General features: G+C 43.6%; 1 protein-coding gene across 4 annotated transcripts in view; it reads left to right on the forward strand.

The window, feature by feature from the left end:
- The first annotated feature begins 722 nt into the window (after positions 1–722).
- Positions 723–22,170, forward strand: part of CC2D2A (coiled-coil and C2 domain containing 2A) — a 137,033-nt gene continuing 115,585 nt past the window's right edge. For 2 of the 4 annotated variants that reach the window (XM_061192103.1, XM_061192104.1), the window contains exons 1-4: positions 723–871; positions 5,999–6,058; positions 8,968–9,051; positions 11,382–11,505. In XM_061192103.1, coding sequence (XP_061048086.1) covers positions 6,020–6,058; positions 8,968–9,051; positions 11,382–11,505 — 247 coding nt within the window. In that variant the 5' untranslated portion in view covers positions 723–871; positions 5,999–6,019. Of the gene's footprint in view, positions 872–5,998; positions 6,059–8,967; positions 9,052–9,494; positions 9,579–9,977; positions 10,073–11,381; positions 11,506–22,170 lie in introns of those variants that run through there. The other 2 variants (XM_061192106.1, XM_061192105.1) reach the window with 2 other exon arrangements.

Below are 22,170 nucleotides of genomic sequence, written 5' to 3' on the forward strand. Positions count from 1 at the left end.
TTCACATACACATATACAGACACACACACACGAGACACCCACACACATAGACAGACACACAGACAGACACACAAACAGATATACAGACACACAGATATACAGATACACAGACACAAACACACACACACAGGCACACACAGATCCACACAGATGCACACACACACGCACACATGCTAGTATACTTGGAGGGTGGCTTTTTTGGTCTGTTCATTCCGTTACTCTGCCATCTGCTTTGCCTCTTTTCCCATTTCCTTTGCTTTTTGGGCCATAACAGTGATATCCTCGTTCAGTAAGTTCAGTGGGATTCAGAGAATAAGCAGAGATTCCTCTTGTACATTCAATTTTCCACGTTTAACCAGAAAACGCTCCAGAGCAACCTCCAGGGAGCCTGTGCAGCAGATGAGTTAGACATCCTTGCCCTGTAATGACGACCTTCGCTGACTCTAAGCCACCCACCTCTGAGCGTTGCCTGTCGTTGACCAGAAATGCCCAGCAACCAGATGCTGTGAGGGAAGGGACAGCTCCGAAAGCTTGACCTCATTTCTGCCCAGCTCCCCCATGCTGATTCCCTTTGTGCTTCTCCTGTAAGCTGTGCACCTCTGCTCACCCCGTGCGTGTGTGTTCCTCTGTAGAGTAACCTGTCACTTTAAAAAAAAAAAAAAGCCACCTAGTGACCTTCCTTAGGAACGGGTTGCTAAGCGGGTGTTTTTGCTGAGACGTGGCTGCAGCTTCCCAGGGAGCAGCCCAGGGGCCGCCCCAACGTTCAGCCTTTCCCTCTGGATTTTTTAGAAGATTCAACAGTGAGACGCATTCCACTTTCCCTTCATCCCAGGAAGGAGAATCTGCAAAGTGCCTTGTAAAGTTCCTTAAGGTAAATCACTTCTTCCCGGGAACTGGGCTGCAGCAGTGCAGTCCTGCTTTCAGCTGCCAGGCTTGGAGTTCAGCCTCTCCCCTGGATATCCTGAGCCTAATGAATTGTAAAGTAGGGGTCCTCATCATTATTATTTACGTTTTACTTTCTGGAAAGGAAACGTACAGTATGACTTGGGCTGCTTTGATTTGAGCCACTGCCTGGTGTCTGGTTTGCAGGAAATTAAGTCCGGCTCATGACAGCCCCTGGGTGGAATTTCTCCCGAAGCTGTCTCTGCTTCCTTCCTAGGATGTCCACGCCATCCTGTTGCATTCTGGTCTCCCGGAAACACTGGCTGCCGGTTGCATTTCTGGGCCTTTTAGTTCAAATTGGTTCGAGGGGCGAAATACTAGTTATTGCAAGCTTCACTTTCCTTGGCATTAGACAGAGGAAGATCCGTTACAGACAAAGGCTGGCTGCTCTCCCCGAAGACCCCGGAAATCTACCGGCTGTGTTTAAACTGATTGTTTCCCTTTGTTGCAAAGAGGGGCTCTGAAAGGCTGATAAAGTCTAATGGGAAATACATGTACGTTATTGGATTTTCATATAAGCTTTCCTGCAAGTAAATTCAGGACCAGAATGAAATCTCTTTCAAATGGATCTCCTAGAGCTCTTTTAAGGAGTCATGCATTCAAACATGTATTGATCATCAACAATGCACCAGGCTTCAGTAAGGTGCTGAAGTTTCGAGTGTGCAAAAATGAACTAGAGCAGGTCGGAAGCTCAGAGTTTACTGGGAAGACAGACCTATAAACAGATAATAACAGTACAATGAGCTAAGCGCCATAAGAGATTTATGAAAGGGTTTGAGTGCTTAAAGCACAGCAGGATGACTCCCAGGGAGGGTCTGGGAGCACTCAGTTCATCAGATAAATGCACTGGGTATATGTCACATCACACAGCTCAAATGTGGTATTCATACTCTTTGAAGACAATATACATTATATGGAGTTGATGAAATGATTCTCTAAAGCTATTTGTCACTCACCTTTTACTACAGGAAGCTGTGGCTGGAATAACTTGGAGAATTAGGAAATGAAATCAAACAGGGTGTGCATGGCACCTGCCCAGTGTTCCAGGATCTAACAGGATCAGACAGAAAAGGCTAAATGCTGTGCACAGGGAGAAAATGCTCATAGGAGTGAGGACAGGGGATGGTTTCAGAAACACCATAAAAGGAAACAGAAAAAAAACTGCCCTGGGCGCAGCTGGGGCATGGGAGAGAGGGCATATTGGTTATCGGTGCCACAAATTCAAAGTTGAGAACCAAAGACGGTAATGGGGACTTTGACGTCACCTAAGGTCTTTCTTACGACTCTCATTCCTGTCCCCTAACTGCTTTTTCCCTCCCCATTCTTTTCTTCTACATTCCACCTCTACCGTCACCTTTTCTTAATAATAACACTTACTTCCCAGTATTGAGAGCCTGGTCCATGCTACGCATTTTACTACACATATTCTATCATTTAACCCTGATAAAATAATCACTCATTGAGGTAGGAATTATGATCACAAGTTTACAGGTACAGAAATGTATCTCAGAGGGGTGAAGGCATTGCTCCAAGATCACACAGCTGATAAACAGAGCTGGAATTTGAATCCAGGTTCACATAATTTTTTACAAAGGTCTCACTCTTTCTATAAACCCATGTCTTCACTGTTCTGGAGTAGGACGCATATACTGTATTATCTTCTAAGCAGCCAAGGTTGAAATGCATTGCATACAATGCCGCCCTTTTCATATACCTTCATTCCTTTTTCTCTGCTTCTTTAGAATTTACCACAAGACCCTCTGGACAGGACTCTGATCCTCTGATGACCCTCAGAGATAGTCAATTTGTTTGGATGAAGGCATCAGTACTTTCCTTGAAAAATATCTTTGGTTTTCTGCATTGAGTTAAACTAAATACATCGTTGACCTAAAGTAGCCAAAGCCCTCTCCCACAGGGGCAATGTTCTGTGCTTTTCAATTGTAAATATTTCGAGAATAGTGGACTAACATAGAAGAGTTACTGATATTGCAAAACCAGAATAAACGTTGAGACAGAGAGGTAGGGGGACATGGAGGAGGACACTGGAATCACAGATTCTCGGGGCCAAGTTCTGATTGTGACATTTAATAACCATAATGGCAAAGCATGGAACCTGTCAGAGGCTAACCTCAGAGGAAACCTCCATTTCCTCATGCGCAAATTGAGGCACGTGTTACTAAGCTGGAAATGTTTTTGTGAGCCCGAGTGATAACGTATATCTAGAGAGAGAAAAAAATAAGTCTGCAGTAAATCACGGCTCTTATTTTGATGTTGCCAATAGGAATATATTAACAAACATTCAGTGTACATGATGATAAGCTGCATATTAAAGTTGCAGAGTATTGATTTGTTTTCTTAGCAACAGTGCTCATAAAAAGATAAATTTTGATGTCATTTGATTTCCTTAGAAACTCATTCAAAGGTAATGATCAGGAAAAAATGAGGAGAAAAAAATTAACCCCATTATATTTTTCATTTTCTGCTTCTGTTTCTTTCCATGTAACATTTTTTAACTTGTTGAGAATCTTTTTTTTTTTTTTAGTTACTAAAATATTTCACAGTTCTTTTTTTTCCACTTCATAATTATCACTGTTTCAGGGAGCTCCCTTGCCCTGTAGAATTTTATTTTTATTATCTGCCCCCTGATTCTCTCTAGATTACCTCCTCACCCTTTTAATATCTTAGCTGCTTTCACCATTTCTTTTCCTCCATAGTTTACAGCCTGGGAGGAGTTCTGGACTGGAGACAATAGAATTTCAGATGCTTTATTTCCCTTTAAGGTGCTAATTCTCCGTTAGGGTAAATGAAACCTTGAAGGCTTCAGATGAGCTGCTTACATGATGAAATCCCAGTTAAGATTCAGGTTCCATAGCTATTACAAGGGCTTACGATTTGTCAGCCTTGCTGTTGCTCCCCATGTTCTCTCATTTAATCTTCACAGCAGCCCAAGGAGGACAATGAAGCTTTGAAGGCCTTCAGAATGTGGCCAAGGAAGACACAGCCAATAAAGAGTAATTTAGTCATTCATTCAACAAAATGTATTGTGCCTACTAGGAGCCATAGTCCTAGGCTCTGGGGCTAAACAATGAGCAAATGTTCCTGCCCTCTTGTAGCTTATATTTTAATGAGAATGGGCAGACAATAACAAATAAATATGTATGTCAACTGGTGATAAGTACTATGGAAAACGAGATCACTGTAAGTTGGTCAGGGAGCTCCAGGAGGGTGAGGGTGGGAGATTATCACTGTACTGTGGGTGTTCAGGGAAGATCTCTCTGATAAAATGAAATCTGAGCAGTCCTGAAGGAAATGAAAAGAGAGAGAACAGGGTAGATGTCTTGGGAAAGAGAGTTCTAGGCAGAGCAACTGCAAAGGCCCTGAGGCAAGAAGATTCAAGGGCAGATCATGGAGGGGCTTGTAGGCCATTGAAGGATTTTGGATTTAACTCTGTTAAGAGAAGGAAGTCACTGGAGAATTTTGAGCGGAGGAAGGACATGATCTCACTTATATGTTAAACAATTCACTCTGGCTTCAATACAGAGAATGGATTGTAGGTAAGTGCGGTGGGAAGCAAAGACGTCAGGAGACTCTTACAAAAAACCCTGAGAGACAACGGCACTGGACCAGGGTGGTAACAGTGAGCTGCTTAAAGGTGGTGGGATTGTCAATGTAATGTGAAGGCGAAGACGGCAGAGTTTCTGATGGATTGGATGTGGTGTGTCATGTGAGAGCCAGAGAGGATTCAAGAATGACTCCCAGGTTTCTGGCCTGGGAAAAACATAGAGTTCTGTGTATTGCAACAAGGAAGGTTGCAGGACAAGCAGATTCAGGGGTGATGACAAGGAGCTTCGTTTGGGGCATGTTAAGCCAAGGGAAGGTGTCCATCAAGCGCTTGGATATTTGAGTCTGGAGTTCTGGGGAGACGTTTGGGCCCTGGGTGTAAATTTGGGGAGCATCAGTAGATTGACGGTATTTAAAGCCAAGAGACAGGACAATCTCACCAAGGGAATGAGGCAAGGCTGAGCCCCAGGCACTGTCACACGTGGTGCTCAGAAGATAAGAAGAAACCAGCCGAGGAATCTGAGCAGGAGAAGCAGTGGGTAGGGGGAGAACCAGGAGAGAGAGTGTCTGAGAAGCCAAGTGAAGAAGATATTTCAAGAAAAAGAAAGCGACTGGTCACTTTCATTGCTAAACGCCTCTGACAGGGCAATTGAGGTGAGGGCTGAGGATTGATCATAAGATGTGGTGATGCGGGGGTCCTTGGAGATGCTGGCAAGAGCAGTTCCAGGGAGCGCTAGGCTCAAAAAACTGATTTGGAAAGAGAGGGTTTGAGGATTTTTCTTTTAGAGGGTTGAACAACTGAGCAACGGCTAGAAAGAGATGTGAAGCCCAGAGAGAGTTTTTTAAGGAAGGGGCCTTTGTACATGGATAGGAATGAACCAAAAGAGCAGGAAGAAATGAAAGGGGGAAACTGTCCAGATCAAGGCCCTGGAGGGGGCGGGAGCAGTGCCCAGGCAGAAACCCTGGCCCAGATGGAAGCAGGGACAGACCACAGGAGCAAGTGGAAGCAGAGGGGGTGACATGACTCAGTGGGGTGAGACAGGGGGATGGGGATGGGGGAGGGTCCATCTCTGGCTTTTATCTCTTTGCTCTTGAAACGAGAACAAAGACCAAGGGTAGAGAGTGAAGGGGGATGGGAAGGTGAATGTTTGAGTGGAGAGGAGAGGCTGTGAAATAGTCCTTCAGGAGTTGGATTGCTACCAGGGTCATCTGACACCAAGGGCAGAACCTTCTCCTGGCTTCCACCTCCTACACAGGAAAGCCAAGCTCTTTGACAGGCTCGTGGGGACAGAGGGTCCAGCCTCTTTCCTTCTCCTCTGGGTCTCATGTCCACCAATCTTGGGGCCTAAGAATGCATTCCTTGTGGATGCAACGTCTACTCAGTTCAAACACTTCACTAACCATCAAGGTCAGCTTCAGCGTTATCAGTAGTAAGAAGAAAGACGTTTCACTGAGTTCAAAGGGCCTGACTTCTTCTTTGGTCTTTGCCTGTCAGGGAGGAGCCATCACAGCTAAAATGAAGCCCAAGGAAGAAAAAGTGAAAATAATTACAGAGGTGAGTGATGGCTTAGATGTCTCCAAGGGATGTGTCTTTGTGTGTGCATGCTCATGTCACACGTGTTGGTGAGTGAGGAAGTTAGGCCAGCAACGAGCATTTATTGCACGCCTACTGCATGCAGAAGGTGCTACCTTGGGCACACGGAGGAGAAGAGGGGTGCATGCAGCCCTGCAGGCGCTCCAGGATTGAGGGCTCTGAAGCTGCTTTGTCACCATTTCGTGAATTCCAACAGACAGCAGTTCTGAGTTACCACCTAAAGGGTCCAGTTCTGCTGAACCACATTGATGTCTTTTTTTTTTTTTGGATTATAGTTGATTTACAATGTTGTGTTAGTTTCAGGTATACAGCAAAGTGATTCACTTATACATATACATAGATTCATTCTTTTTCAGTAAAGCACATTGATTTCTAAAGAAATTCAAAATGAGGATAACAACTGTAGATTATAACCACTTATAAAATCCTCATGGAGTCCTGCAATTTCTAACTCATTTTGTGCAAAACATCATTAAACACTGTCTGGACCAGAGGAGCGAAGCCTTCTCCAGTTTGGAGCCCAGAGACCTCCGAACAGAAGAAAAAGTATTCCTCTCAATCCTCGCTTCTCTCTTGGCTCTAGGGCTCAGTAACTTGAGACCATAGAGGCAGAAATGGGGACAATATGCTATTTCCAATAGGAACTTCAAAAAGCCTGAAGGAACCCAGATGAAACCACACAGATTAACTTTAAGCAAGATATCAAGTACTGACAACTTACCTACATCTACCTGTGCTCATTCATTCACACAACAAATATTCATTGTGCCTCTGGTCCCTGGGGATAGAGCAGTGAAGAAAGCCCTGAGCTCTCCTGGAGTTCACATTCAGTCTAATTTGAGGTCCTACTGGAGAGTTTTCCATTGACAGAGGGTCAAAACATTATTGGAAAGCCAAAAAAAAAAAAAAAGCTTGATGTATATTTCTCACAAGTCCATTCTAAGCCAATAAGAATTTAGACTTGAATTAAGAGCCACAGTTGCACACCTCAATATTATCATCTTATCTAAATCCTGATAGGCTCTGAAGAAGGAGGCCTGAGTGAGGGTGGGGCTTGCACCCAGAGGATGAGTCAGAGAGATCAGGTCCCTTAGACAAAGAAAAAGCCCAAGCCACGCCCACTCCCTGGCTGGGACCCCAGTTCCCTCCTCTGCAGCTGAAGCTCAGGTCTTCTCTAAACAGATGGCCAAGGGCACTGATGAGTGGTTGAAGCCTAGCCCAGCAAACTGCATGCCATTTCTTTGAAATCTTATATGATTAAAACCCATGCTTTGTGTTCCAAGTTTGTTTCAGTATAAAAACAAAAATTTCCCAATTTTAGAAAAAAAAATGTCTAATAAATCCGGTACACCAGAAGAGGTTCTGGGTTTATCTTGCAACTTCTTTTATATCCCGAGGTGCTTGTGCCTTGGTTTGTAAAACTCAAACTAGAAAACTTTAAAGCTTCAAACTTAAGAGGTTTCAGCTCTAACATTTTATGACTAAAACTTTAGAAAGCATAATATGGAAAAAGAAACGAAGTTGGCACTGTTAAAGGATTTCTCCCTTTTCAGGAACACTCCCACACTGTTGGTGGGAATGTAAATTGGTACAGCCACTATGGAAAACAGTATGGAGGTTCCTTAAAAAACTAAAAATAGTAATACCATATGACCCAGCAACCCCACTCCTAGGCATATACCCAGAAAAAATCTTAACTTGAAAAGATACATGCACCCCAATGTTCATTGCAGGACTATTTACAATAGCCAGGACATGGAAGCAAACTAAATGTCCATCAACAGAGGAATGAATAAAGAAGATGTGGTACATATATACAATGAAATATTACTCAGCCATAAAAAAGAACAAAATAATGCCATTTGCAGCAACATGGATGGACCTAAATATAGTCATACTGAGTGAAGTAAGTCAGACACAGAAAGACAAATCATGTGATACTGCTTATACGTGGAATCTAAAAAAAGGATACAAATGAACTTATTTACAAAACAGAAGTAGAGTTACAGATGTAGAAAACAAACTTATGGTTACCCGGGGATAAGGGAGGGGGAGAGGAATAAATTGGGAGATTGGGAGAGACATACACACACTACTATATATAAAATAGATAACTAATAAGAACTTACTGTATAGCGCTGGGAGCTCTACTCAATACTCTGTAATGACCCATATGGGAAAAGAATCTAAAAAAAGAGTAGATATATGTATAACTGATTCACTTTCTGTACACCTGAAACTAACAAAACGTAAATCAACTATACTCCAAGAAAAATTTAAAACAAAACACAAAAAGGATTTCTCCCTTTTCAAAAAGACCTGAAAAAATTTGCACTGAATACAAACTTCCACAGTGATTTAACACGTATCCTCATTATTCTCTACCTGATAGTAAGGCTGGGGAGCAGAGAAGCCCAACCCTGGAAACCCCTAGTGTGATTCTGATATCATCCTGGGCCAGAGGCCTCCATCCGGGTCAGTACATCAGTCCTGGCAGATTCACTTGTTCGTGGCCTTCATTAGATTATGACTTTTGAGGGAAGTCACCTCCGGTACCTCTGTGCGCCCAAGGCCTGGAACACAGTAAGCAGTCAATAAATGCCCTAGGCATGAATGAGCACCTGGGTTAATGGAAGCTCCAACACCATCTCATTGACCATCTTTCCATTTGGATACAACTTCTGAGAAGAGTAGAGGATGATGTCTGTCCACTGTCCCTTCGCTCACACTCAACTTTAGTGGGTGGAGGCTCCAGGACAAGACAGCTATTTTAACACCTAAAAATCCCACCCCTCTTCCTCACTTATCATTTTCTCCCAATTTACACACACACACTAAGAGATAACTCTTCCATTTGCATCTTAACAAAGGAGTTCATTGAAGACAGTGAGGATGCAGATGAGGGAAGACAGAAGAAGACCGCGAAGGTTCCAAGACAAAAAGGAAAGAAGCAGGTAGGGAGTGACAGAAGCACTTGTCTGTCTACTGGGCTGTCAGTTAACAGCTCACTGCACCCCCAGAGGCCATACAGCCTCCTGTGGGTACAAGCACTTGGCCTTCTCTGGGAGAGGCAGGGATGCCGGTGGATGGTCCAGGTGAAGGACCCTATGTGGGGCCTCACGGATGACCCTCACCGTGAAGCCATGGGCAGTATTTGGAGCATGTTTCCTCCAAGGTTTTTCCCATCCCCTGTTTAGAAGTTTTCCCATCCCCTGTTTAGAAGTTTAGAAATGCTGAAATGAGCCCCTTTAGTGCTGTCATCAAAGGCCATAAACTAAGACCAGCGGTAGATGGCAGTGCAGGATTACAAATCTCAGGGAACTTCCACTTTCCCAGCTCCAAGCCCAAATTCTGCCTCAGTCTAAACCGAGGCCAGCCCCCATCTCCCGGGCCTGCTGGCGGTCCCTCCCCCGGCTCTGCCCTCTGCAGAAGTTGCCCTCCTTGGCCGTGAGCATCCCTATACAAGGTCCACCTTCTCCAGGTAAATAGACGCCTTTGGAAAGGAGGCCGGGAAGGTTTTGCGGAGGGGCGATTTGCTTGGAATAATCCAGATGCCAGCAGGGGAGGGAGGGGGAAGGAGCGCCATTTTGAGCCGGCAGCCACGTGATGGGGTCGCCTGGAGTGGGGGGGCCGGGGGGAGGGCCGGGGCGGCGGAGAGGGCACCAGGAGAGCCGAAGTCAGGGGAGAAACCCCTTTTCAGCTCTCCCCTCGCCCAGCACAATCCCGTTGGGACAAGCTGGGCCAAGGAAACTCCTTCTCTGTGGCTGGGATGGAGTGGCCCAGGGGAGGGCCCAGGGCGGCTGGAGGTGCTACCTGGCCTTGTGGCTGCGCCCTCTGGCCACTCAGGGACTTTAACCCCTTCCTGCAGGGTCAGCCGGGGGCTCTGCAGCCGGGGCCACGGGGCCCAACGAGGCGTCAGATGAGCCAGTACAAATGGAAAGAGCTCAAGTCCTTAGCTCCAAGGCCACAGGCACAGTAAGCAATGGTGACCGGGGCTAGGGACGCGGAGCTTGGACTAAACGGGAGAAAGGAGCAGGGATGGAAAGGAGAAGGCACTTTCTGTGTCCTAGGTCTGGCACTTTCCTGAGACATCATCTCCTTCCTTGAACTGCACAAAGAGCCCTGATCAGACAACGAACGTGCAGTCTTTGGAGCTTTGTGAGAAATCTGGATAATGTTTCTTAACCCCAGTGGCACTTCAGAATCACTTGGGGATTTTTTTTTTTTCTTTAAGTCAAATGCCTCAGGTCCACTCCAGGCCATTTATTCAAGTCAGAATGTCTGTGCTTTACAAAGTGCCTATACATAGCAGCATCTCAGTGAATGGGCTATTTTTATTTCCCTTCTTTTACGGATGAGGAAGGAAGTTAGGAAGTTCGATAACTTGCTCGAGTCCCACAGTAAATCTGAGTTTGGAGGCAAGCCTTTGTCTGGCCCAAAGGCCATCATTCACCTGGGGCCTCCACTGCCCCTTCTCCTCACCAGTCTGCCCTCCTCTGAGAGTCTGGGGAAGGAACCAGAGGCTGTTCTTTGCCCTGGATTAACCAGGGACACTTTGACAGCTGTTTCCAAATGAGTTGGAGCTGGGATCAAATAGTTTTGTTATGATTTTCCTGTTTCCCTTTTCCTCCAAATTTCTACAGAGCTCTACACATTAAACCTAGAAAAAGTGAAAATATTCATTTTTTTAAAATTTCTTTTTAAATTCATTTCTTTATTTTATTTTTTGGCTGCATTGGGTCTTCGCTGCTGCTCACGGGCTTTCTCTAGTTGCTGCAAGCGGGGGCCACTCCTCATTGCAGTGCGCGGGCTTCTCATTGCAGTGGCCTCTCTTGTTGTGGAGCGTGGGTTCTAGGCGCGCGGGGTTCAGTAGTTGTGGCACGTGGGCTCAGTAGTTGTGGCTCACAGGCTCCAGAGCGCAGGCTCAGTAGTTGTGGCGCACGGGCTTAGTTGCTCCGTGGCACGTGGGATCTTCCCAGACCAGGGCACGAACCTGTGTCCCCTGCACTGGCAGGCAGACTCCTAACCACTGTGCCACCAGGGGAGTCACTGCGCCACCTGGGTCATCTCCCCAAGAAACCTCTTAGAGAAAATCAGGATCAGCACTGCCTCCTGTGGGGATAGGTGATCATGACCATAGTGACTCAGGTGACACAGACCACAGTTATCTAGATCTGAAGAGGATTAAGGGCTGTCCCCTTGCTAAGTGACCCACCTCATCCTGAGATAGCATCTGAGTCAACCGAAGCCCTGAGATTCACAACCTCTGACCATCTGCCCACAGCTGTTGGCTGCTGGCCCCAAGGAAATGGTGTCTGAAAAATCCCATCCAGAGGACCAGCAGGAGCCCGTGCAGGAAGGTTCTGACACTCGCCTCCTGGGCATGACGAGCCGACGAGGCCCACGGAGTAAGTTCTGTCAACCGGTATTAATTGCCTCCTGGGATCAGCACAGAGCATCATGGGGATTTTGCATGGGTATTATTTTTTGTACACGTCCACCACCCTCCACAGCCCCAATTCTAAGCATTTTCTAAGTTCACCTCTGTCTGGGAGACAGGACACAACCCCAGGACATATTTACATAACCACAGAATTTTGAAGCATTCGTTGAAATAGAAATGGTGCAAATAATCAAATAGGTAGACATTCAAGGGTGGGTGAAATAGGAAGGCATATTTGTCAATGAAATAGTACTAGAATCAGATGTTGGAAAACCTGAGGATGTTTCTGAGGCTCTCAGAGATCCTGCCCCTCGAGGACCCCTTCTCTTATCCATCCCTCACCCTACCCCCCAACACACACACACACACACACACACACACACACACACACACACACACTCCCTTCCCCCTCCAGGAACTGTGGCCTGTATTTTACAGCATTACTTTTCCCCATCACAGTGACCATCATTCATTCTCTGCTCATTGTAGAGAAAATTATTACCCCTCACTTGTTGCTTTTCTTGAACAGTGGATTAGACCAGAGAAGAAGGCAATTGTTACATAATTATTACATAATTGTTACTCTATTTTTCTGCAGCTGAGCTGGGGAATAAAGTAACTATTGGAAATTAGAGGTCTTTGGAAGCAAGTTCATCTGAAGTCCAACCCTAAGAAAAATGTGGTTCCAATCCAAGAGCAATGACACAGTAGAACTGTTACCAGTTAGTAAAGTAGAACCAAACTTTATCCCATATATAACTTTATCCCATATAGTTGCTTCATTTTCTAAATGGGTAAAATTATTCATTATTGAAGATTACAATTTGTCTTAGTGTGCTCAGGCTGCCGTAACAAAATATACCATAGACTGGGTGTCTCCAACAACAGACAGTTATTTTCTCACAATTCTGGAGGCTGGAAGTCTAAGATCAGGGTGCCCGTGTGGTCAGTTTCCAGTGAGTCCTCTCTTCCTGGCTTGTAGGCAGCTGGCATCTCCCTGTGTGCTCACTTTGGTGTCTCTTCCTATAAGGATGCTAATCCTATTATATTAGGGCCCCACCATATAACCTCGTTTAACCTTCATTACCTCCTTAGAGGCCCTGTCTCCAAATATAGTCACATTGAGGGTTAGGGCTTCAACGTATGAATTTTGTGGGGACCCAATTCCGTCCATAACACAACTATTGAATATTTAAGTAGTTGTTTTAAAATCAAGAGAAAAAAAAATGTCAGAGAGCATGGCCAGTAATAAAGACTCTGTAGCATAATGAAAAGTGAATTCTTTCCGTCTTCCTAAAATGGGGGAAATACTCTTCACTGTCACCATGGGGGTGATTGTAAGGATCAAATCAAGAAAAGGATGTGGAAATATTTTAAATAGTGTGCACAGTTTTAAATATTTAAATAGTATGCACTAGTATTTTAAATAGATAAATACACAGCAACTAAGGTGTGTTAGAGTGAGATAATAGACAATCTATGCATTAGTCCAAAAGGAAAAAATAAAAAACACAATTTATGATTTGAAGAAGGAAAGAACAGTCCAAGGCTAAGATGTGCCTGCCTGAGCAAGGTCATGACCAGCCGGTCTCTGGGCAGCTCAGGGCAGAGCTGGAGGCTGTTGCTGATTTGGCAGCACTGGTGGGCCAAGATGTAGAGAAAATCCCCAGGATTGAGGTGGGGGCACCTGATGGATTAGAAGCCTGGGTAGACAGGCATCAGTCAGAAACGAGAGGTCAAGACCAACAGAAAGTCAGCCATGTGGTCGAGAGAGGGGAATAGGTCTCATTCAGCATGTCAACACAAGTTAGAGCGAGAGTGCAAGGAATGAGCAACACGAGGAGTCTCGACCTGAGACAGGAAGGGCAAGGCACAGAGCAGAAGCAATAGAGGATGTGCAGGTGTCTCTGTGGTAGAGTGTTGGCGGGAGAGGACTCCAAACAGAGGGCTCCAAAACACCCAAATGTGTGCAGAAAATAGTGCGTCCAGGAGCAGCCGTGTCTTATAGGACCTCACCTGGGAAATCACCTACCCACTTAGCAGGAAACTAAGTCCAGCCCATCTTCAGGGGGAGGGAAATTTGGCTTCACCTTTAAAGAGAGGCGTGTCAAAGAAATTTATGGGCATACATTTAAACCACCACATTCATCTTTCTTTAAAACTATACTCAGAAATCTGTAATGAGCATCACATAAAATCCACACTCTTATTTGTTCTGAGTTCTGAGACCCTATGTGATCTGTTTTTGTTCTGAGTTCTGAGATCCTATGTGATCTGGCCCTTTCCAATTCTACTCCCACTCTTTTCCAATATGCCTCCACCCTGGTTGACTGCTACTGGCCTCTGAATGCCTTGTGGCCAGCTGGGCATTCCCAGGCTTTGATGCCCACTCAGAAAGCTCTCCACCCATCTCTTTATTAAGCTTGTGACAGAAAAGCAATACAGTTGTATCCATTAAGGCCTCGGTCTTTGGCGTCAGACAAGTGTGTGTACCAGTCTATACCTGTTACTTTCTTACTTGCTTGGGCAAGTTTCCCCACCTCCTTAAACTTCAGTTTCTTTATCTGCAAAGTAGGGACAAGAATAAAAGGCCTTAATACCCCCACAGAGTTTATATTCCAGCTGGGGGGTTAGAGGGAAAAAGAGAAAGCAAATCAAAAAAAATATGATAAATATACAGTATGGCCAGTGGTGAGAAGTGCTACAGAGAAACATAAAGAATTGGCTGGACGGGACTACAGTGGAGGTGAGAGGAAGGGTTGCTGTTTTATGAAAGGTTATCAGGGGAAGCCCTCTCCAGTGAGAAGATGTTTGTGCAGAGGCCTGAAGGAAATGTGAGACACCTGAGGAAAGTGGCCTTAAAGCAAGAGTGTGCTTGGTGTGTTTAAGGAACAACAAGGATGCCAGAGTGGTTGACAGACAGTGAACAAGAGGAAGAAGAAGGAAATTAGATCTGAAGGGAATTGCAAATATTTTCTCCCATTCCACAGTTGGTCTTCATATTCTATTGATTGTGTCCTTTGGTGCAAAGAAGTTTTTAAGTTTGAGGTGGTCACATTTGTCTGTGTTTGCCTTTGTTTCCTGTGCTTTTGGTGTCACATCCAAGAAGTCATTAACAAACTCAATGTCATGAAGATTTCCTCTGTGTTTTCTTCTAGGAGTTTTATAATTTTAGGCCTCACATTTAGGTCTTTAATCCTTTCTGAGTTTATTGTGTAAGGTAAGGGTCAACTTCATTCTTTTGCACGTGGATAGCCAGTTTCTCAACACCATTTGTTGAAGATACTGTATTTTCCCCATTGAGTGGTCTTGGCATCCTTGTTGAAGATTATTTGACCACATAGACATGGTTTTACTTCTAGGTTCTCTATTCTATCCCATTGGTCTATATGTCTGTCTTTATTCCAGTACCACACTGTTTTAATGGATGTAGCTTTATAATATGTTTTGAAATCAGGACGCCTGAGCCTCCAATTTTGTTGTTTTTCAAAACTGGTTTGGCTATTTCAGGGAACCTTAATATTCTATGTGAGTTTTAGGATGAACTTTTCTTTTCATAAGAAAAATGCCATTGAGATTGTGATAGGGATTGCATTAAATCTGTTGATTGCCTTGGGTAGTATTGACATTTTAACAATATTAAGTTTTCCAATCTATGAACATGGGGTGACTTTCCATTTGTTTGTGTCTTCTTTAAATTTTTTCAACAGTTTTTTAGTTTACAGCATACAAGTCTTTTGCCTCTTTGGTTAAGTTAATTCTTAAGTGTTTTACTCTTTTCATGCTATTGTAAATGGAATTGTTTTCTTAGCTTCCTTTTTAGATGTTTCACTGTTAGTGTATAGAAACACAACTGATTTTACATATTGATTTTCTGTGCTGCAACTTTGCTGAATTTGCTTATTAGTTTCAACATTTTTTGTGTGTGGGAGGGGACTCTTTAAGGTTTTCTCTATATAAGACAATGTCTTCTGCAAACAGAGATAATTTTACTTCTCCTTCCCAATCTGGATGCCTTTTGTAACTTTTTCTTGCTGTCTTAGTCTGTTTGCTCTGTTAATATAAAACACTATAGACTGGGTGGCTTATAAGCAGCAAAAATTTGTTTCTCATAGTTCTGGAGCCTGAAAAGTCAAAGATAAAGGCACCAGCAGATCTGGTGTCTGGTAAGGAGGGCCTGCTTTTTGGTTCATTAGTGGCTGTCTTCTTGCTGTGTTCTCACATGGTAGAAGGGGCAGAGTAGAAGCTCTCTGGGGTCTTTTTCGTAAGGGAACTAGTCCCATTCATGAAAGTTCCACCCTTACGACCTAATCACCTCCCAAAGGCCCCGTCTCCAAATAGCATCACACTGGGGCATAAACTTCAAAATATGAATTCAGGGAGGACACAAACATTCTGTCTACAGCACTTGCTTAATTGATCTGGCTTGGATTTCCAGTACTATGTTGAATAGAAGCAAAGTTGGGGGAGGTGGGGGCATCCCTGCCTTGTTCCTGATCTTAGAGGAGATGCTTTCAGTTTTTCACCACTGAGTGTAATGTAAGTTGTGGGCTTTTCATATATGTCCTTTACCATGTTGAAGTAATTTCCTTCTATTCCTAGTTTGTCAAATGTTTTTTATCATAAAAGAATGTTGAATTTTGTCAAATGCTTTTTCTGTATCAATTGAGATGATCATGTGGTGTTTGTCCTTTGTTCTGTTAATGAGGTGTATTACATTGATTGATTTTCATATGTGGAACCATCCTGGCACCTCCCACACCCCCAACTTGGGCTAAGACTAATAAATGGTTCAAGAGGCTGTCTCTCATGACCATTTTATAAACGCTACTTACCTACATTTTTCTAGGCAAAAACCTCAGATTCGGTGGTTTCCCTATCCCAAGCAAGAAAGTTTATGCTAAGAAAGCTGTGGAACTTTTTAAGCTCATATGATTTCATTGTATTTTTCTTCTCTAAGCACTTATTGGTTTACCTCAGGCATCCTCCTGTCCCTCAGAAAGAGAGAGAGAGAGAGAGAGAGAGAGAGAGAGAAAAGGAAGGAAGAAAGGGAGGGAGGGAGGAAGGAAGGAAGGAAGGAAGGGGGGAAGGAAGGAAGGAAGGGAGAAAGAAAGAGAGAGAGGGAGGGAGGGAGGGAGGAAGGAAGGAAGGAAGGAAGGGAGGAAAGAAGGGAGAAAACCAGATGATAAATCTGACAGCTTTGAACCCTGAGAGCTTAATACCATGTTCTGAGGCACACAGCAAGCTTTCTGATAAGATTTCCATCAAGATTCCTCATTCTCTTTCTTACTCATATCCCAGTACATTGCACAAGATTAAGAGAAATAAACAACATTTCAAGTCAGCAAACATTCCTTGAAACCCATAGAAACTGAAATCAGATTCGCTACTACTCGTTACTACTTTCAGTCATGGGACCTTGAGCAGCAGCCCAGTCTCCCTCAGCCACAGGAGCCTCGTTTATATTGATAAAAACGAGGATCATAAAAGCCTTGGCTTCGTGCAGCTGTTATGATAGTGAAATCAGATGATACACAGAAAGCACCGCACATAGGGTCTGGAACATACCTAGTCGCCTTCTCCAGCTGGAAGAAGAACTTGATGCTAAATAACTAACAAAAACGATTACCTCTTTTGAGTGTTATGATATGGCTGGCACCATGCTGAGGTCTTTACATGCATTGCATTACTCAGAACAGTCCTGTCATCAGGCATTGTTTTATAATTTAGGAAACTAAGGTTTAGAGAGAACCAACAGCTAGAGGTGGTGGAGCCAGAACTCAAACTCCAGTCTACAGACCTCAGGAACCTGTGTTCTTTTTTTTTCTTTTTTTTAAATTTATTTCATTGAAGTACAGTTGATTTACAATGTTGTGTTAATTTCTGCTATACAGCAAAGTGTTTGTCATATATATATATATTCTTTTTCATATTCTTTTCCACTATGGCTTGATAAACCAAGATATTGAATATAGTTCCCTCAGATTATCATACTAAGTGAACCTGTGTTCTTAATTGCTGCACTACAGCATCATTCTACACTGGCAAATCTTAACTCTGATTGGTCTTTAAAGAGAATGCTTTACAGTTGCCCAGGGAAGGTACAGTGCTCTCTGTATTTTACTCACAGCCATGCTCTGGTTTCTGTCTGCTCACTTACTACCCCCATACCACACCCACCACATCCTTCCAACCAAGTCTGCTCACCTGGATCCAAATCTTTGACTCCCTCTTGATGGTTCATTCTCCAAACCTCTCATGGGTTTGGCTTGTTGCTCAGTGCTACCACCCCAGCTTCTGCCCTTGAACCCATGACCCTCTCTATCCTATAGCATTCCTGCGGGGCTCCAGGTGTTGTCAAGTCCAGACTGTAGTCAGATGCTCAGATACCAGCACCCTTGAAGACATGGCCTCCCGCACTGCACCAGGCACACGCCCAGAGGGGCCATCTCCCTGATGAACAGCAGTGTAAATCCATGCACTGAAAGCTTTGGCTTCTAATCTGCTATTCAAACATATACATAGTCATGACTTTCCAAATACAGAAAGCATTTCACCGAATAGGAACATAGCTCCCAATCAAATAAACATCTAGGAAAAAAGTGCACACATTTCCCCCACGATTCCAACTTGCACCGTCTCTTAAGGGAGGAACTATTGAATGCTAAGCAGTTTCTTATGAACATAAGTTTCTTCATTACTGACATCTGTTTTCCATTCATTCCTGTTAGTTTCTCTGATTAAAGCATCATTTCAGAGCCAATTTCTCAGTATTGGTTGAAAATAAAGTTCAGAATCCAGTGAAATCTGATGCAAATGAAAAGAAATAGATCACTTATTTTAGGCATACTTTTAAAAAGTCACCAAGACCTGGAGAGACTGACCCAGGAAACAAATGTTATAAAGTTCAGCATAAGACAAGAGGAGAATGGCCCAAAGGAGCTGGTCTTGGGAGTTACCTTGGAGCCCAGCAGGAAAGAACATTCTAGTCAGAGGGTGCACACTGGGGAATGTAGGAAGTATCAAAAGTTCACCAACACTGGAGTTTACTACCTCACGCGGTACTGGGGGGACTAAATTACAGTACCAAGTAAAATATTTATCTAAGTAAAAATAAATTGTATGCTGTATTCAATACAGTTTTTTTCTGGATACTATGATTTTTGACATCTTAAAAAAAAGCACCCAAACAAACAAACAAACAAAACAAAAAACAAAAACAAAAACCTTTCTGGTTGGGGAGACAGTAGCCAATTGTTAGAGACAGCGAAGAGTCAGGACTGGAGCATGACTTTAATGCAAAATAACCAATCCAGAGGCCTACCTCCTCTGTCTGGCCAGTACTGAAACTGAGCGGAGGCCCTGTGGGACGCCCGGGCATGGAGGCCTTTTTTGTCCCCCGTTTCTTGTAGGCAAGACTCCAGCCTCCATGACCTTCCCGGAGTTCCAAAGCGTGGATTCGAACTGTTGCTAATCAAGGGAAGAGCAGCCAAGAAACCACCTGAGGCCAGACTAAAGGGACCAAAAATGCTCCAGATTAGGAGACCGAGCACCTGAGATGAGATGAAGGGAGTGCAAGCCCTTCACACATCCTAGTCTTGTCAGCAACCTCCCCCCTGAGCTATTGCTATAAAACGTCTCATCAAATCCTCCGGGGTTGGGAGACATAGTTTTTTGAGGCAGGAGCCTGCTGTGGCCCCCATGGCCTGGCAAAGCAATAAAGCTATCTTCTTCTACTTCACCCAAAACTCTGTCTCTCCGATTCGTTCTGGCACCGGTGCAGAGAACCTGAGCTTTCGGCATCTTACAACCTCAGGAAGCAAGATTCCTCTACCTGGATCATCCCAGGGCCAGATACAAGGCAACTAGGGACCACCCCTATAGCTTAGAGCCCCCCAGAACTACTCAAACCAGCCAGTCCTAAACTGCTTACCCTGCCCTGCCTTGTCTTTCCCTCAGAAATCCCAAGAAAGGCCGTGACCTGAGCTCTCAGCCCCTCCTGTCTTCTGCTCCTGACCACCTTGGTGTCTTTCCATGTGCCCTGCGTGGCATGTCCTGCCCCCTGGCTCCAAAACCTGAGAGTTTATAATCAGCTTTGTTTCCTGAGCCTCTCCTCTGTCTCCTCTTGCAGCCCCACCTGACTGACCATCTCATGAAAGAATACAAAGAATAGAAAACAAACCCATCATTATTATTAGTTATAAGGAAAGACATTTTCCCCAAAACTCCTTTATAGCAAAATTCCTCCAGAGTCGTCTGTTCCCATCCTGGCTCCAATCTTGAACGTACTCCTCTAACTCACATCCCCATCCCTGTCAAAATTGTCCTTGTTGAGGTCCCCACGAACCGCACATTTGCTAAATTCTATAGTCAGTCCTTCATCTTTACCGTCCTTGACTTTCAGTCGCGTTCCCTGCAGCTCACGCTTCCTCTTCTGTACATGTCTCCCCGGTCACCAAGCTCCTGGTTCTCCTTCTCCCTCGCTGGCTGGACCTCTCCATCTCCTTGCTAGTTCTTACACCCAAGCCTCCAAATCTTGGAGCCCCCAAGCTCAGTGCTCAGCCCCCTTTTCTTTGTCAACACTCATTCTCTCAGTCATCTCAAGACTTTAAATTCTATCATATAGCTATCGTATGTATAACTGAGCAGTCCCCAACTTTTATCCCCAGTCTGGGCTTCTTTCAGACTAAATGTGCAACTACCAACTTAACACCCACTTTTGCATATCACATAAGACAGCTCGCATTTTTAATAGATTTATTGAAGTATAATTTGCATATCATAAAATTCACCCATTGTAAGTATACAATTCAATGATTTTTAGTAAATTTGTAGACCTGTGCAACCATCACCACCATCCAGTTTTAGAACATTTTCATCACCCCAAAAAGTTCCTTTATGCCTGTTTGCAGCCACTCCCACCCCCAGCCCTAGACAAACACTGATTTGTTTTATATTCCTATAAATAGGCCTTTTCTAGACATTTCATGTGAATAGAATCATACAATATGTAGGGTTTTGTGTCTGACTTCTTTCACTTAGCATGTTTGAGATTTATAAGCATTGTAGCATATATCCACATTTTCTTCCTTTTTGCTGCTGAATTATATTCCATCATATGGGTATACCACATTTTATTTATTCATTCACCTATTGGTGAATATTTGGATTATTTCCAGTTTGGGGCTATTATAAATAATGCTTCTATGAACTGGGTCATATGATAAGTGTATATTTGACTTTATAAGAAAGTGCTAATCTGTTTTACAAACTGGCTGTATCATTTTACTTTCTCACCAACAGTTTGTGAGAGTTCCAGTTTCTCACTTCCTTGCCAACAATTGATATTATCTGTCTTCAATTTTAGCCTTTATAATGTGTATACAGTGGTATTTCGGTGTGCTTTTAACTTGTATTTCCCTAGTGATTCATGATATGGAGTATTTTTTCATATGCTTATTAGCCTTTTGTACATCATCTTAGTAAAATGTCTGTTTAAATTTTTATACATTATTAATTGGATTTTTCGTCTTACTGTGGAATTGTAAGAGTTCTTTATATATTCTGGATACAAGTACTTTATCAGGTATATAATTTGCAAATATTTTCTCCAAGTAAATGTCTAATCTTTTTATTTTCTTAATGATGTCTTTTGAAGTACAAAAGTTTTTAATCTTGGTGGAGTCAAATTTATCACTTTTCTTCTATTATGGATTGTATCCAAAAATTCTTTGCCCAACCCAAGGTCATGAACCTTTTCTCCTATATTTTTCTTCTGGAAGTTTTCTGTTTTTAGCTCTTACATTTAGTTAGGTCCATGATCTATTTTGAGACAACCCACATTTTACTCACCTGAAACTAGGCTTCTGATCTCCTTCCTCCAACCCTAACCTGTTTCTCCTACAAAAATCTTCCAATTTCAGAAACTTTACGTACCATTACTCTTCTTGGAAGTTTGCGAAGCTTGTTAAAGGATGTCATGAGGGTGGGGAAATCCTTGTCATCCCCATTTCACTAAATAGATATTTCATATTTTCTGTTGCTTGGGTCAAAAACTTATGGTCATCCTTAACTCCTTTCTTTCTGTCTACCCACATCCAGTCTATCAATAAGTCCTGTTTGCTCTACGTCAGAATAGATCGAAAGTATGACCATTTCTCACTTCCTCCCCCACTACCATCCTGATCCATGCTGCCTTCAACTCTTATCTGAAGTGTTGCAATTATTTTAAAAAGTGTTGCCATAGCCTCCTAACTGATGTCCCTGCTCCTATTCTCACCCCCCATTCTCACCCCAGCAGCCAGAGTGGCCTTATAAAAGTAAGGTCACGTTACTCTGCTGTTCAAATCCTCCAATGGTTCTCAATTGACTCAGAGTTAAAGTCAAATTCTGCAGAATGACCTACGCAGTTTTTCTCCCTCTTATCTCTATGACCTGCTATCCTATATTCCATCTCTTACCCCTTATGTTTCCCCTTTCTGCTCTGGTCTCGCATTAGGATGGCCATGTCTCAGAGTCTTTGCACCAGATATGACTTATAGCTAAAATGCTCATCCCCCAGCTACCCACCTGGCTTGACCCCTCATTTCCTTCCCCTGATCCAATGTCACATTGAAGGTCTTGCTTGGCC

The sequence above is a fragment of the Eubalaena glacialis genome, chromosome 5 (assembly GCF_028564815.1).
Source record: "Eubalaena glacialis isolate mEubGla1 chromosome 5, mEubGla1.1.hap2.+ XY, whole genome shotgun sequence".
NCBI lineage: Eukaryota > Metazoa > Chordata > Mammalia > Artiodactyla > Balaenidae > Eubalaena > Eubalaena glacialis.